The 17,062-nt window shown below is 46.6% G+C and overlaps 1 protein-coding gene across 14 annotated transcripts in view; it reads left to right on the top strand.

The window, feature by feature from the left end:
* Window positions 1-17,062, top strand: part of Epn2 (epsin 2) — a 95,457-nt gene that overhangs the window by 60,290 nt on the left and 18,105 nt on the right. For 12 of the 14 annotated variants that reach the window (XM_074046698.1, XM_074046692.1, XM_074046696.1 and 9 more), the window contains 4 exons: window positions 12,609-12,721; window positions 14,218-14,310; window positions 15,118-15,292; window positions 16,287-16,364. In XM_074046698.1, the coding sequence (XP_073902799.1) occupies window positions 12,609-12,721; window positions 14,218-14,310; window positions 15,118-15,292; window positions 16,287-16,364 (459 nt within the window). The remainder of the gene's footprint in view (window positions 1-12,608; window positions 12,722-14,217; window positions 14,311-15,117; window positions 15,293-16,286; window positions 16,365-17,062) is intronic. The other 2 variants (XM_020184552.2, XM_074046701.1) reach the window with 1 other exon arrangement.

Raw genomic sequence — 17,062 nt, 5'->3', positions numbered from 1 at the left:
TCTAAGACACTGATCAGTGGCATGTGCACATCCTCAGACGAGGTGGTTTTATGGACACAAATCTGCCAAAGTGTCATAGAAAAGGTGCTCATCTTAGCACAAAGTCTTGGTTCTTAAGTGAGATTTGAATGTGTGGGTGAGTGGCTGAACTGAAGTTGATGTTTGCCTGAGGGTTACCTCTCGGGCCACTGCTGTCCCTATGAGGAGTCCCTTTGCTTCTCACACTTGTACAAGGTGGTGGGAGGGCAGGGATGGTTAATAAGGGAGCATATGGCATCAGCTCCGACATCCACTCACTCAGAAGTGACAAAGGGTCACACTCTCTCTATCGTCCTCCCTCCTCCCCCCCCGGCAGTACTGGGGCTTGAACTCAGGGCCTCATCTTGCTAGGCAGGCACTCTGCCAATTGAGCTACTCTGCCAGCCCTGTCTTTCCTCTCTTTACAGTTAAAAACTTCCCAGGGGCATTTAAAAGTTACATGAATGAAAATAGGAGGGAAAGTGTAATGATAGATTTCTCTTTGCATGGGAAAAACAGACTATATAAGATTTGAATATCTGTCATGTTCCCTTATGATGTTGTCTTGAGGGTGCTTTTCTCTCTCTGGAATTACCTTGTGTAGTTTGTCTTCTGTTACCTGAACAGATTAACTCTTGGGGCAGGAACCCTGTCTTCACCCAGTGGTATTCCCCGCCAATCCCCACCCCAAGTGCACTCAGCAGTATGCTGTGCCTCAAGTAGATGCTTAGTAAATAATCCTGAATGATGAATTAATATAAATAAACCCTAGTTCTTTTATTTATTTATTTATCGCTGTTATTTTTGTGATGTGCTCATCTCTGTTGGTATCAACTCTGGGCATAACATTAGTCTTTTGAACCACAATGACACACAGTGATACACAATGGTACACAGTGACACAATGTATATAAAGCAGTGGTCCCCTAAGATTATAGTGGACCTGAAAAGTTCGTATCATGTAGTATATTTGTTTTTGTTTTGTTGGTGCTAGGGATGGAACACAGGACCTTGTACATGTAGAGCACACTCTGTACCACTGAGCTACATCCCCAGCCTCACTTAGCATTTTTCACTGCACCTTTTTTTCTGATTAGATATTCTGATGGATACAAATACTGGTGTTTCCATTGTTTCCAGCGTGAGGACAGCGCTGTGTTGGTACATGTCTGCCACCAAGGAGCAGTGGGCTAGCCCATGGAGCCGAGGTGTATAGCAGGTTGTGCCATTCAGGAATACAACAAATTCAGGCAGTATTGCACATGTCCCCATTGTTGAACAGCACACAGCTGTATTTATGTGAACTCTAGATAGTTAGGTTGAGTTCAGCAACAGTGTGATTTGTACCTGTTATTGTTTAGTAATAAATTGCCATTTTCATTTTGCATTTTCTCTTTTTCCTATGCTACCAGCTCTCCAGCTGACTGCCTGGGAGCTTTTAAATGTCCCAAAGCCTGGGCCGTATCTCTGGCCACACCTCTCACATCAGCCCCAGTGTCACAGTGCTGTATGACTGCAGGGTACCACTGGGCTGCAAGCACAGCTCCAGGGGTAGATTCCATGCCAGGCTTTATTCAGTTGAAGGGTTCTGCCTCCCCTCCCTTCAGTTGATGGCCTTGTAGCAGTATCCTTTGGAAAATTATAGGCAGCAGATGATGCTCCACTCTCAGCAGCTTGGAGGACTGGTGTTTCACACTGCCTTAGTTCCCTCCTGCTGACTACCCACAGAGAGTTCATGTCAGCCCCCTCACAGGGGCTCACTCAGTGATTGCCTCTCCAGCTCTGAAGTGGTGAGCATGGCTTGGGCATGAAGTAATTCTGTTTTCATTATACTGATGTGTGGTCATTTATGCTGTTATAGAACATGTAGGGAAAAAAGAAGACAATAGTAAACTGTAATCTTACTACACGGACAGTGTCATTCACTTTTTGGTATGTTTCTTCATGAAATTTTCCCCAAGCACTTTCTTGTCTCCCCTTGGTTGCACTGTAAATGGAACTCTGCATTGCTGCTTTCTGTCTCATGACATTGTAACAGAAGCATTTCCTCTGGTTCTTACACAAGCATGTAAACATTTTGACGGTTGCTCACAATAGAGTTGTCCCTGAGTATCCTCAGGACACTGGTCCTGAGTTCCAGGACTCAAGAGGACACCAAAATCTGCCAGGTCCCTTATAAAAATGTATAGTATTTGCATAGACTATACCCATCTGTATACTTAAATCATCTCTAGATGACTTATAATACCTAGTATGGTGTAAATGCTATGTAAATTGTTGTTTTACTGTATTGTTTAGGGAATAATGACAAGAAAAAAAAACTGTGTTTTTTTTCCCCAAATATTTTTAGTCCAAAGTTGGTTTACTCCTCTCATGTGGAAGCCATGGACACAGAAGGCTGGCTGTATTCCATGTGGTTTAAGTCTTAACTTGTCCTTGCCCTGACATGGAACTGTCAGCCACTCCCCTTCATCCTAGATAGCTTAGCAATTTTTAGTGGCAGGGTTTCCTAGCAGCCCTGATTGGACCCGCAGGTATTTGGGAACTTCAGGTTGTGCAATTTCATCGTGACTGTCACCAAACAAGTCCTTTATCTGGAGAAGAATTGAAGGCCAAGTCAAGGTTCATATCCCTTAAAGATGGTCATAATGACACATCAAATGCAGGTCTAAATAGTCCCTGTGAAAGCAAATTTGACTTTGTATATTATACAGATAATATAACAGTGTAGTGGCCATATTATTCATAGCCATGTGCCATTTTCAAAGCACATTTTCCAAAATGTTACTATGTTCATTACTTATTTTTTTGTACCAGTTTATGTCAGAGCCAGTCTTAAGTTTTGAGAGACTTACAGCAGGTAGCTGAGACTTTGCCCTGGATAGGCCTTGGTTAGGACAGGCAGACACATCAATAGCGCGCTTAGTGTGACACCTGGGGCGGTGGGGGTGCTGGGGTAGGTGGTGCAGAGCATCCGCAACCATTTGGCTCCATTGTTACCTCTGTGTGCACAGGCATGGTGCTATAGGCCCAGGGCTTACGAAGGGAGGGTGGGCACTGAATGTGGAGCAGTGCCCCACTCCCCATGCACCTGACTGACCCCGAAGTAAGACATTTATGTGATCTGATTGTTTGCATCTAACTCTCTATTCATTTTTCATGTTGCTGCTAAGTTACACTTAGTTTTAAAGATTAAACCTTGGCAGGTTACTTAACCTTCAAGTTTAAGCCCTTTAATCAATAAAATGGACATAACCACCATGCTTCTCTCCTGGGTTATGCTGTGAATTACATATGCTAATACATGCACATCACAAATGCTCCAGGAGTGGATTATTCATTGTCATTTTTACGATCAGTTATTTGCAGGATCTCACCCATGTACATGACACTGGTAAACTTCTTTGTGCAGAAAGTTGTTTTTAGTTTTAAAGGATTCTTTGGATTATTTTATTTATGTAGAATTACCAGAAGTGAGATTGATGGGAAAAGTGTAAGAACATCATTGTCTCTTTCCAGGCAGAGTGCATTGTGCCCTGAACACTGATGAGGGTGCTCAGCTGATAGCCCCTGGGCCCATAGTGGGCACTGTGATTTTTGTAATCATTATCAACAATTGAATAGATGGAAATTACTGTCAGAATGAAAAAATAAAACTCATTTTCAAAAATGGGTTTCCCATTTAGAAGTACAGGTTGAATATCCCTTACTTAGAATGTTCAGACCAGAAGCATCAGATTTCAGATGTTTTCGAATTTTGGCTATTTGTTTATGCATAGTGAGATGTCTTGGAGATGGGACCCAAATCTAAACACGAAACTCATTTATGTTTCATTTATACCTTATATACATGGCCCAAAGGTAATTTGTTACAATATTTTTAGTGCATCTGCATTGTCACATAGAGGTCAGGTGTGTGGAATTTTTCCACTTGTGACATGTTGGCACTCAAAAGGTTTCAAAATTTGGAGCATTTTAGATTTCAGATGTTTGGACTAGGGATGCTCAACCTGTATTACTCAAAGTGCAATAGGCATTTCACTTTTTATTTTAAGCTTGTGACTGAACTTATCAAGAGATAAAGTATGTCTCTGTTGAAGTTCTGCCTCACTTGGTGTCTTCACAAGCTTGGGTGCCAACCTCACTGGTACTGTGGACCCAGTGCCCTTTTTCTCCACCCTGGCTTTGCCTAGAGAACTGGGCCCCCCAGGTGGGGAGTGTACCACTACCACTGTTTGCCAGCTGATGCTTCCTAAGGAGGGCCAGGTTTATGCCTTTGGTACTCTTACCATGAACAGTAGTGGCAACACAGGAACCCCTCGGCAAACAGTAGTGAGAAAAAGCACTTGATGTTTTGGGTGAGTCCGTCCTTCCCCACCCAGCAGGCGAGTGATCTGCAAGAGAGTTTAATTTGTAGCCTAAGACAACAGCACAAACTTGATTTTTATTCAGCCCGAGGAGGGTTTTGAATCATGTGCACAAATAGAGGGACTGCCTTCTGCTTTCATCTCTGTGCCTCATTCTCCATCTCCCTCACCAGCCCTGTGCTGGGGCCTAATATTGGCCATTGTTCAGGCTCTGCCTTCCTTCTCCCTGGGCTTCAGACTCTGTCTATAAACTGAGGTGGCAATACCAACATCCCAGGGCAGTGGTAAGGAAGTTACACTCATTATTAGTTTGCCCCAGAAAATAAAGTTGAAGCTGAACCCATAGACTTTGAGCACCTGCTTGTGTGGGAGCAAGCTGGTGTGCCCCCTGTCTTCCTAGAGTTGATGGCTGGCTGTGAGCAGGTCACCACTGTAGAAGGCACAATTGAAGAGGGTGAAGGCTACAATGTGTGTGCATTGTGTACCAGGGTCTGTTCCAGCTGCCTGGAGTCTGGTGAATAAAGCTGATAACCTTCTGCCCTGTAAAGCCCCCAGTCTGATGGAAGTCCATCCTGATAGCACAACCAGGGAAAGTACATTTGAGAAAGTGGCACCAGAGCTGCCATTTTAGGGTCACAGATGTGCCTTTCCCATTTGAGGACCACAAGGAACGTGCTCAGGAGCGGTCTGGGCAGGCCACGAGCTCGAGGCAGGAAAGAGTCTGGTATGGCAGGTGTCCTGTGAGTATGAGAGAATGAGCACAGTGCAGAAGGTGGACAGTCATGCTGCTGGAGCTAGGGGACAAGGCAGTCTGTTCCCATTATGTCAAGGATGCCTCTGTGAGCATAGGATGCATTGGAAATGCCTTGAGATGCATATGAAAAAGGCTTTGGTCTGCTGTAGGAGCTTCCTGGGGTTGCTGCAACAGAGTTCCATCTCCACGAGGCTTGAGGCAACAGAAATGGATTGTCTCATTGTTCTGGAGGCCATGATCAAGGTAGTGGCAAGGCCATGCTCCCTCTGAAACCTAGCTTCCAGGGGGTTGGCTGGCAGTGGTATCACTCCAGTCTTTGTCTCCGTTGTCACCTGGCATGTTCCCCTCATTTGTGCCTCTGTGTCTCTTTTCTTCCTATAAGGGCACCTGTAACTTCGTTTTAACTAATTATATCAGTAAAGATCCTACTTTCAAATAAAGCCATGAGCTGAGGTCCTGAGAATCAGGATTTAAGCATATTTGAGGGGACCCAGTTCTGCCCACAACCCCAATCAGAAGAAAGTGCTACCTGCACACCCATGTTTATTGCGGCACTATTCACAGTAGCCAAATTATGGAAACAGCCAAGATGCCCCACCACTGACGAATGGATTAAGAAAATGTGGTATCTATACACAATGGAATTTTATGCAGCCGTGAAGAAGAACGAAATGTTATCATTCGCTGGTAAATGGATGGAATTGGAGAACATCATTCTGAGTGAGGTTAGCCTGGTCCAAAAGACCAAAAATCGTATGTTCTCTCTCATATGTGGACATTAGATCAAGGGCAAACACAACAACGGGATTGGACTTTGAGCACATGATAAAAGCGAGAGCACACAAGGGAGGGGTGAGGATAGGTAAGACACCTAAAAAATTAGCTAGCATTTGTTGCCCTTAACGCAGAGAAACTAAAGCAGATACCTTAAAAGCAACTGAGGCCAATAGGAAAAGGGGACCAGGAACTAGAGAAAAGGTGAGATCAAAAAGAATTAACCTAGAAGGCAACACACATGCACAGGAAATCAATGTGAGTCAATGCCCTGTATAGCTATCCTTATCTCAACCAGCAAAAACCCTTGTTCCTTCCTATTATTGCTTATACTCTCTCTTCAACAAAATTAGAAATAAGGGCAAAATAGTTTCTGCTGGGTATTGAGGGGGTGGGGGTAGAGGGAGGGGGCGGAGTGGGTGGTAAGGGAGGGGGTGGGGGCAGGGGGGAGAAATGACCCAAGCCTTGTATGCACATATGAATAATAAAAGAAAAAAAGAAGAAGAAGAAGAAAGTCTATACGTGCTGAGTCTACACCAAGGGCGTGTCTGTATCTCATGAAGCTTCCTGTTTTGCTGCCAGGATTGGTCTGTGTCCCCCGGTCAGGAGGCTCAGGAGCATTGCCTAAGTATCTTGGCATCTCAGTTAAATACATCCAGCATTGCATGCGTCACATGTCTTTGAGAGCCTCTGGCTGGCCAGATGACATTGCTGCTCTGCTTGGACCCTCCCCAAAGTTCCTCAGAAGGTCCAAGTCCTGGGCTCTTTGATTTTGAGTAGCTGCTTCCCACCCTTACTAGCTTCCATGTCTGCCCAGTGTCATCTTATATCAGTGAGGCCCTGCTGTTCTCTCTACCCCCTTGGTTTCTTTTACTGTTTCTGATCTCTTCTCACTAGAACCCAAGCCCCAAGAGAACAGGGCATTTTCTCGAGCTTAGTGGGGTGGCATGGTATGCTCATGTCACTAGCTGAGGAGCTTAAAGCTCCTTTATGGTGCTGGGTGCAACCTTGGGATTTAGGTCTGAGGCCTTTATGTTTGAGTTCTTATCCTGTTGCTGTGCACAAATCATCACCTCTTTGGGTCCTAATTTTTTCATTTGGGTGATGGGCTCAGTGGTAGTGTGCTTGTTTCACATATACAAGGCCCGTGTTTCATCTTCAGCATTGTGCATACACACGTGAACACACACACACACACACACACACACACACACACACACACACGAGATAAAGAAGAGCAGTCTTTGGGATCAGATTCCATCTCTTCCCCAGCTAGGTGGCTTTAGGCAAGTCATTGCTCCCTAAGGCTCAACCCTGGTCTGTGTGAACTGATAATTCAATGAGAGACATATGAGGATTGTACAAATGTCACAGTGTTGTCTACATAGTAACTTACTTGATTCTCACAACCCCAGTAGGTAGGTACTCTGACTCCATTGTACAGATGAGAAAATTGAGGCACAGAGTGTTTAATCTCCCAGGCCAAGGTCACATGTTAAGAATTGCAGAGCCTGGATCTGAGCCCAGGCATTGGGACCCCCGGGCCTGTGCTTGCCCTCCATGCGCCTTCCATACCTGAAGCTTGTTCTGAGGCCAGTGATGCTCAGCCTAGGACAGGTGCAGGTAAGAAATGCAGCACACAGAGCTTCCTTGACACAGCCTCTTCCCTGAGAGAGAATGTCAGGAAGGGAAGCATGCCCTGCACACGTACACACACAAACCAAGAGTTAAAAAGCTGTTGTGGTGGAGTTGCAAGGAAATGAGACCAGCTGCTTCCACTGAGCATGTAGGGGCAGAGTGAGAAGATTTTCATGCTAAAGTCCCACCCCTAAACCTCAAGGATGCATCTCTTCCTGGCCAGTCACGGAGCCCCGTCACACTTCACAAAATCAGGAATTGCCAGTATCCTACCCAGTCCAAGTTTGATTTTGACAGCTGTCTTGGAAGTGTCTTGCTGCTGGCTCTCTAGGGTCACGCGTTGTCTGGTTTGCCTGTTCCCTCTTCTCACCCAGATGCACCAAGAAGACTTGGCTGATTGTCTGTCAGGGTGTCTTTGGCCTGGGTCTATCTACTGCCTCTTGACATGCTCAGTCCAATCTTTGCCCTGAACTTTCTGTGACCTGGGAGTCATATCCAGAGCCTAGTTTCTGTTTGTGTCAGCGATTTGATGGGACTTCTTGGTGGTGGTGTGATAGGCAGCCTTCCTATCACTGGGAGTTCTGGGTTAGCCATGTGGCAGCAGGTGGCAATAGCCCATCTCTCTGTTGTAAAAGTCAAATCCACCCTATCCAGCGGTCTGGCTTCAGTGTGTGTCTCATTTTGTTCATCTTTGGTTTTGCCCGTGTGTTTATATTCCTTCTTTTTTAATACTATAGGGAGTAAGCTAAGATAATTTTCTCATAATTTGCCTTGTTCAACTAAAAGCAATTCTTCCTACTTCTCCACAGTGAGGGCCCTGGAGGATCTCTGTTGAGAAGCTGCAGCTTAGGCCTAAGGTGCAGGTAGGAGTATCCTCTTTGACTGGGTTGCCCAGATTCAGGAAGTAGCCTGGTGAACCACAGGAAGATGTCACCACATTGAGAAGGTGCTTTCCTGCAGCTCAATAATGAGGAAGGAACTTAGCCAGACTGGAGATCAGGTCGCCCAGTGGACAAAGCTGGCCCTGAGCTGGTCTTGGGCTCAGTGTGGGCTTCTCGTCTCTCCTCTCCTTCCAAAGTACACCATACAGGCAGAAAGAGAAGGACAGAGACCAGCAAGGCTGGAGCCCAGCCTGTTCCATGGAGGCCTGGAAGGACAGGTTTCTGCTGAATGAGGTAAAGAGTGGGGGTGTCCAAGAGAGCGGTGGCCACTGGGGTGGAGGAGAGGAGAGGGTTCTGGCTGAGGTAAGGCTCACCTCTTTAGGGGAAGACCAGTGGGGTCCTGGGTACTCTTGAGCTTCCCTCAAGTCCTACTGGTCTCTATTTCACAGAGATGAAAACAGAAGTTCAGAGAAGTTAGGATATTTGGATATGGTCTCACTGCTGGTCACTGATGGGGACAGGAATTGTTCAGTTGGTGCTCTTCCTACTATCTGGTCTCCTCTAGGTGACATGCATGAGCAGCAGTGTTTGGACCTATGTAGGGTCTTCTGAGGGCCCCGAGGCCTGGCCCCTTGCTCAACATGCCTGTGTGCCCAGCATCACCAGACCAGGCCTGGGACTCTCAGAGTTCAGGGCACTCCCTTTCCTCCCCCAGGTCTGTGTGAGGCTCGTGGACCAGAAAGTCATGCAGGTCAGCCACTACGCAGTGTCACAGCCCCCACGCTCTGCCCTCTGTGGTCAGCATTATGTGATTGGAAGAGGCTGCTTCAGTGCTTTCTAGGAAAATTGCAAGATGTAGCCGTTAAGAGGCAATTTCCTGTTTGTTTGGTTTTTTTTTTTTCCTATCAACTTGACTGCTTCTCTTTCTTTGAAAATTACTGAAATTGGCCCATTGAAGCATCTTTGTTGGGAATCTCTCAGAAAAGGGGATCTTCTGCAGTTCCTTGGTCTTGAATTTTGAGGGAAATACTCAGCACCGGACTGACTGGGATAAAACTGGGCCTGCCATGGTTACAATTTTTGGCCACAGTGAGTGAAGACTTAGAACTCTTCCAGGTGGGGTCAGTAACACAGACAGAGAGAGGCTTTTCTCAGGGTAGGTGAAGGCCTGTGCATGATTCATTTGGTGCTACTTTAGTGGTTAGTATATACTAACCATTCCTGTTCTTCCCTGCAGAGGGTAGCTGGGAGAGGAAGCCCCGCAGCAGCAGGTGGCACGTCCTTCAGGCAGTTGCTTCAGCTCCTCAGAAGGGGCCAGGACCAGGCTCAGGTGGTCAGGGTCCCTTGAGGCCCATCTCACAAGAACATCTGTGTTCTCTGTCATGTGCCTGAGCACAAGGGGCCCTTTGTGGGGCCGAAATGCTTTCACTGAGGCCAAGAGTGTCTCTGCTGGAGTTCTCTCTCTAAGCCAAGACCGCTGTGCACAGCTCATCTGACAGTCGGGGCGGTGACTGTGAATTCTGCCACCTGTGGAACTGAGAGCTGTACATCCATTTTTAAAAACCACAGTGAGCAGGGGGAATACCCTTTTTCTTGAATCTCCACATTGATGTGATGAGTTGTTTCCGTATGTGTATTATTCTTACCGCATCAGTGATGTTGGACGTGAGCATTTGCATTTGAAACCATTCTGGCCTTGCAGGTGTGCCAAACAGCTCAGAGGACAAGGGAGGCCTCTACTGCAGCAGATCTGCTCAGAGCCTAAGCCTTTTGTCCCTGGCCTGGCTGAATCAGTCCCTGTGGCCATGAGGCCAAGGAGCAGCTTTCTCTGCCAGGCCAGTACTCATTTTCCAGAGCATTCTTTTGGGTCTGGGGGTGGTATGCGGTCTTCTCCTTTATTCACTTGTGATTTCCATGTAGCTGTAAACAGAAGATGTCAAATGCTGTATCTGTTTAAACCGAGGGATTTCGGGGCCAAGCCCCAGATTTTTTTATCAGCAGAGAGGCTGGGAATAGGTGGCTGAGTGTGAGTGATTTGCAGAGGGAGCCACATTCTGTGGGCAAGAGTCCTCCAGAACGGTCTGCACAACTGTCTCCCAGGCTTGTCCCCCCAGCCTAGATGGTGGCATCTATGCTGCTTGAGCCCAAGAAAGCCAAAACCTGAGCATTCAGAATTGATTGACATAGGTGAGTTTGGAAATAAAATTGACTGAAAACTATATTGCTTTTTTGGTGCATTGTTAAGAAATTCAGTTATTAAGATGGATTTGAGGACATTTCATTGTCATCTAACTTTATTTCTAAAGAAATACTTTGGAAAATACAATTGGGGGATTGCACTAGCATGAGTTTCTTTTGGTTGTTACTTTTTTTTTGTACTGTAGTTCGAACTCAGGACCTTACACTTGCTAGGCAGGCACTTTACCACTTGAGCCACATCCTCAGCCCTACAAAGTTGACTTGATTTTATTTAGAGAAGTACCTTTGTGTTTTATGTAGGTGCAGTATTTATTTATTCATTCATTCATTCATTTTGGCCTGCCTTTGCCAATTAGCAAAGACACGGACTAACTGGTTGCTGGAGCAAGTGCTCTACTACTTGAGCACACTCCCAGCCCGAGCTCTTTTTTTTCTGGATGACAGTAAATCTCAGCAAGTATACTATACTTCGTGTTCAGACTTGTTCCAAATTAAATCTGTTGATCGTTTGTGTATTTAAAAAACTTCACACAGGTGATGCCACCTCAGTGTGGCAACATCACAGTAGAGAAAAGTTTCCAATCTGTTGCCCGACCCTACCCCATCTAGCCCAACTTTCTGCTGAAAGTATCCTCGTCCTCTGGCTGCCTCACCTGGCCTGTCTGGGTCAGTCACCTCTGTGACTCCATCTGCTCTTAGGACTCTTCTATCTCATTCACCATAACCAGGACCCAGCCTTTGTCAGGAGTCCTTTCACTTTTGGACCTTTTACTTTCTCCCAAAGAGACACATTCTCCAAAGCAGGTTCATATTAGAGCTACAGAAGCATCATTTGGCGAGTGAATCCTGGTAGTTATGAAGGAAGGAAGAAAACTAGCACAGAATTAGAATATTTTAAAGCAACTACCTCTGAGCCATGAACTTGAATTCTCCATCTGTCTCTCCATCCATCCATCCATCCATCCATGCCATTGGTTGATTGATCAGATTGATGTAGCCATCAATCTGATAGATATTTGCCAGCTTGGGGTGAGGCAGGGAGGGAGGGGAAGAGTCTGCCAGAGCCTAGAGGTGGAGCCTATCCCCAGTGCAGGGGGCTGAGCTCTGCACACTGAGTAACCGAGCTGCACAGAAGTCCAGAGGATGCTAAGCCAGGAACCATGTGAAGCAGCAGCTCCATGAGATGGCAGGCCCTACTCTGAGGATTTTAGAGAAGCGCATGCTCTCCATACGTTACATCCAGTTTCTGGAGGCATCCAGATTCCCTGACCCATAAATCCTATGGCTTTGTGAGTCCTGGCATTCCCTGGTGAGAACTGCCTGGTTAGTGGGAATGAAGAGACTCCATCATCTGAAATTTGTTACGTCAACTAGCCATTCACATCTCATTCAGTAACAGCTGTCTTTCCAGGAGCTGCTTACAAGTGTTCAAACTAGCTAAGTACTTATAGCAAAAACATCTGCACCTGTGTACAGTGTTAGAAAACAGAAATGTTCAGGGTCACCACAGAAATGGGTGGACTTCATTTTCCCCAGTCCTTAATACTTCAAGATGGCAAGTGAGGCTCTCAGATGTTGGTTTGTCTCGAGTGGAGCCCAAATGAAGCATGTTCTTTGGTCCAGCCTTCCAGATCTCCACCCTGGATCTCTGAGTTACTCCCTTTCTAGAACAGTAAGATCTGCAGCAAAGACTGAGGTTCTGGTCCTTATGAGGTTTGACTGCGGCTGAGGACTTGCATACCCGAAGGCATCTTCTCTTGATTATCCCTTTGGCTTGTATAGTTATGAAGTCATGTTTGAAGGCCACTTGATTTTAATTTTACAATATCTAGCCAGTTCCTGTCCTCTGCTGGTATCATTGGGCTCTTGCTGGGCCACATGGGCTTGAGATGGAAATGGGATATGGTCTGACCATGGAACTGCTGGCATGAAAGGGACAGCTTGGCTGCATGTGATGACTTTGTTTTCCTCCTACAGCCACCTCCCCTCGGGTGTCCTCTGAACTGGAGCAGGCCCGGCCACAGACGAGTGGAGAAGAGGAGCTGCAGCTGCAACTGGCACTTGCTATGAGCAGAGAAGTGGCCGAGCAGGTTAGTGCCCTGGTGGGTCTGCAGTGACTGTTGGGCAGGAGGTGTGGTGGTGTGTGGCTCTCCAGGAGGACAATTACACACATAGCTCTGTCTTCAAGGCATTTTGAATGTGCTTGCCAAGTTTATTTCCTGTGGCTACAAGTGTGTTCTTGTCTCTTGCCCTGGATGGAGCCTGTGCAGAGTCACTTTTAGGAACGGATTTAGGGAAGTTGTTACAAAGGAAAAAAGACTAGCCACAGTGCTTTCCAGAAATGCTTGTGCAGACATGGCAGCATCTGGGGTCTCCTGAGTGAGCTCAGTGCCCACAGCCACCTCCAGTGTGTTGAGCAGCAGATGTGCAAGTGAAAAACCTGAAAGTGCTCCAGTAAATGAGAACCCTCGTTTGTCTGTGACATAAGTATGTATAATAATAATAATAATAATAATTTTTTTTGTGGTGCTGGGGTAGAACCCAGGTCTTTTGCATGATAGTCAAGCACTCTAGCACTGAGCGTACGTAGCCTCTTAGCTTTAATTTTTTCCCAGTTTTTTTTTTTTTTTAAATAAGCAGGTATACTTAAAAATGTGGGAGGAGGGAAAGGAGTGATTCAGGTAACTTTAGAAGTTGCAGTTATCAAATGGGTGGGTGGATCTAGAGATAGGAACACCTTTCATTTAGAAGCTGGCATTCAGAGAAAACGTTAGGAATGGTTAGAATTTAGTACAGGGAGGTTTGTCTGACATTGTTGGTGTGTCTGTAACTGAAATACCCTTAAGCTGAGTAACAGTGGACAGCCTCAGTCATGGCTTCTGTCCCCATGGTAGAGAGTGCACAGCTGTTTAAAGTCTCTATACACACGAGGGTGTGGGGCATGGCTCCCAGGCCTCACCCTGGATGATAATGCTTGTTGGGCTCACAGATAGCTACCAGGACAGGCAGGTGGCTTGAGCTGTTTGAGTTAATATTTATAGTAAGCCAAATACAAGGAATATGTTACAGTTGATCATTACATAAAAGCCAGGGTAACTCCATCATTTTTGCATATAGTGATTTTGCCTTAAGTGAAAAGAATGAATCATTTCTGCTAGAAATCCTAGAACTGCAGTTATTTTGGGGGAGTCCCACAGTGGGAAGTAGAATGAGGTATAGGTTTCATTCTCTATTTCCTTTATCATATTTGTGTTTTATAAGGAGACGTGCTTTTCTATAAATAGAAAAAATTATAAACCCGTGTTTATTTTAAGAAAAAAAATTTTAGGTATTTTTCCCCTCACTTTGGTGGTGCCCCAGCCCCAGTCTCCTTGTGTGACCCCAGGGGGTGGAGTTATAGGCAGTGCATGAGGTAGGAGTCTGCTGTGAACACTCTGGGCATTGGAATGTCGTTGAGTTTTCAGCCCCTTTGAAATGCTGCATGCTACAATGTGCATTTCCTGTTGCTGGCCAGCATGGTTGTGTGTCCTGCTGTGATGTTGTTCCCATTACCTTCAGCCTCAAACTAGCCTTATTCCCTCTACAGGAAGAACGCCTCAGGCGGGGTGATGACCTCAGATTGCAGATGGCCCTGGAAGAAAGTCGGAGAGACACTGTTAAAGTCCCAAAAAAGAAAGAGGTAAGACTTGCTGGAAGGTATTTGAGGTTGTCCTGTGGTTATTGCCACAAGGCCCCCACATCCTGGGTGAGACACACAATAGGCTCTCCATCCTCAACAAGTAACCTGCAGACCTGTGATGGGCAACAGGGAGACATCCGAACTGAGAGAAGATATCTTGGTGCCTCATCTGTAAAACACAGTAGTGTCTGCCTCCTGTGGTTATGGGAGCCATTGAGTAAGTTAAACGACAGTGCTTTGGACCTTTCCTGGGCTAGGGGAAGCCCTTGGTACTGCTGGTCTTCAGTTCCAGCACCATCATCCTCTGCCAAGCTTTCCGCTTGACATATAGATGACAGGACATGGATTTGCTCCTGACAGGCTGATCATCAGGATGATCATCAGGATGATCCACACACACACAGGGCTCCATAACAGATGTGATCATGGGAGTCAGGGGTGGTTGGCAGCTGGAGTGCCGAGACAGGTGAAGAGGGATAGCATTCTGGGGCAGGGGCTTTGCAGCCTGAGCAAAGGTTGGCATTGTTCTGAAAGAGTTTGGGAGCTCTAAGGACTCTGAAAGCCCATGGGGTGTTTGGCAAGCAGTAAATACCTTGATGTAGGTGGAGGCTGGGCTGCCCTGGGAAGCAGGACAGTGGGGTGAGGGGGAGGAACATGGGACAGGAGATGGGACAGCTCAGTTTCCAAGTCCTTCTGAGCCCCTCCCAGAAGGCCTGTGCTATAGTGAGAGAAGATATTTATGGCTAGTGCATGGGTATTTGCTTGACTATAACAAAGTGAAACTGTCCCTTCTCTTTGTCTTAACAGCTTGGCTCCCACCCACAGCAGACTACCCTGTTGGATTTAATGGATGCCCTCCCTAGCTCAGGACCTGCTGCCCAGAAAGCTGAGCCCTGGGGCCCAGGGACTCCTGCTAACCAGACCAACCCCTGGGGCGGGCCAGCAGCTCCCACAAGCACTTCAGACTCCTGGCCATCGTTTGGTAAAAATCCTGTCATTGGTGTCCTGTGCTTGCCTCTTGAATGTGTGAAGGGGATAGGGCAGGACTCTGCTCTCAACTGGCCATCCATTGAGGTGGGGGGGGCGGGGGTCAAGCCTCATCCGGTCCTCAGCAGTGATGCCCAGCAGGGAGTGATGTCCCTCCTCCTTGGGGACTGAGGCACAGTGCTCTCTTTCTTTCTATTTTGAATGGTTTTCTGCTTTGGTAGAAGGAAAGCTGACTTCCTCTCTGCCCCTCTTATGCATCAGAAATGACTTGTCCCTACAATGGGACACATTTGAGCTCGGAGCATCAGAATCGGCATCCAGTATAAGCAGCCACGATACCCAGTGTGAAACATCTAAGTCAAGTAGTTAGCTGAAATTATGATGTGTTTATCACCACTGCTAATGAAAAGGGAAATCATTTGATGTAATTCTTTTTTTTCATCTTGCTTGGGACTGGGGTTTGAACTGAGGGCTTTGCACTTACAAAGCAGGTGCTCTGCTGTTTGAGCCACACCACCAGTCCATTTTGCTTTGGTTATTTTTGAAGATGGGGGTCTCGTGAACTGTTTACCCAGGCTGGTTTTGAACTGCAATCCTGATCTCAGCCTCTCTAGTAGCTAGGATAATAGGTATGAGCCACTGGCACCTGGCTATTTTCTGTAATTCTTGTTATTTAAAGCAATAGTAAATCAAATTGATAGGGGAAATGAATATTTCTAAGTTTTCTTAATGACAAATGTAAGAGATTTAGAAAAAAAAAAAAACCAAAACACAACAATTGGTTTGCCCTGGGTGATGTTTCTGATATGTAAGTTTCTTAATTGCTGGGCAGAGGGCAAGGCTTTATAAGGGCTTCCTGGCCTGGTGCCCTGGGATCTCCTTCTGGTGCTCTGAACCCTGCTGGCCATGGCTGACCTGTTGGGTTTCTGTCTTGCTTATATCTCTTGGAGTCCCTGTTTCCCCAAATCAGAACCTTCTTTTATGTTCAGTTCAGTTCCCTGGATGTTTGTTAAAGTGTACCAAGTGCCAGGCTCTGTCCTGCCACGTGAGGACCCTGGGACAAACAGGTAATGGTTCTAGCCTTTAGACTCAGGTCAGGTGTGGGCAGGATGGGGACCTAGTACCATAGCGGTGCCCTGTAGCCTAGGCTTTGGTGAGGTTATGTGAGGGCACCTGGGGCAATTAGCCTTGGAGACCATGGGGTATGAGGAGAGCATAGGAAAAGAGTGCTGCTTCAAGTCTTCAGGGAAGAGTAGGCAAGTCAGCTCAAGAGGCATGGTGTTCCCTGCAGAAGATGGCATGTCAAGAAGCAGCAGGGTAACGATGGTGCCGTGGTCCGGGCACAGGGACATGTGTAGTGTGAAGTGGGCAGCAGGGGCTGGAGGGAGTTGAAGGTAGGTTGTCAGGTCACTCAGGGCCTGGCCTCAACCCTGCAAGTGCTTGAACTTGGCCCAGAAGGGTGTCAGCCCCAGGTGCCCTTTGATTTCAGTGGCCCTGTGGAGCCCCACCTCCCTTTGGCAGGCAGAATTGTCCATAGTTCTCACTCACTGAAAACTGGTTCCAAGGCTACTCCCAGGTTGGACCTCAGAAAGCCTGTACTGGTTGTGGTCTTGCTGAGCACGTACAGGTTCAGCGTGTGAGGTATGTTGGCTGGAGACACTGCACACGTGGTACCTAGGGACAGCAGGCTTCCAGGCAGTGGTTTTGACTTCGGTTTCAAGTCTGAAACATGACTCCTCTGTCAAGCTATGGCTACATTAAGCTA

This window comes from Castor canadensis, chromosome 11 (assembly GCF_047511655.1).
Source record: "Castor canadensis chromosome 11, mCasCan1.hap1v2, whole genome shotgun sequence".
Lineage (NCBI taxonomy): Eukaryota > Metazoa > Chordata > Mammalia > Rodentia > Castoridae > Castor > Castor canadensis.
This window is presented reverse-complemented; position numbering and strand designations above follow the sequence as displayed.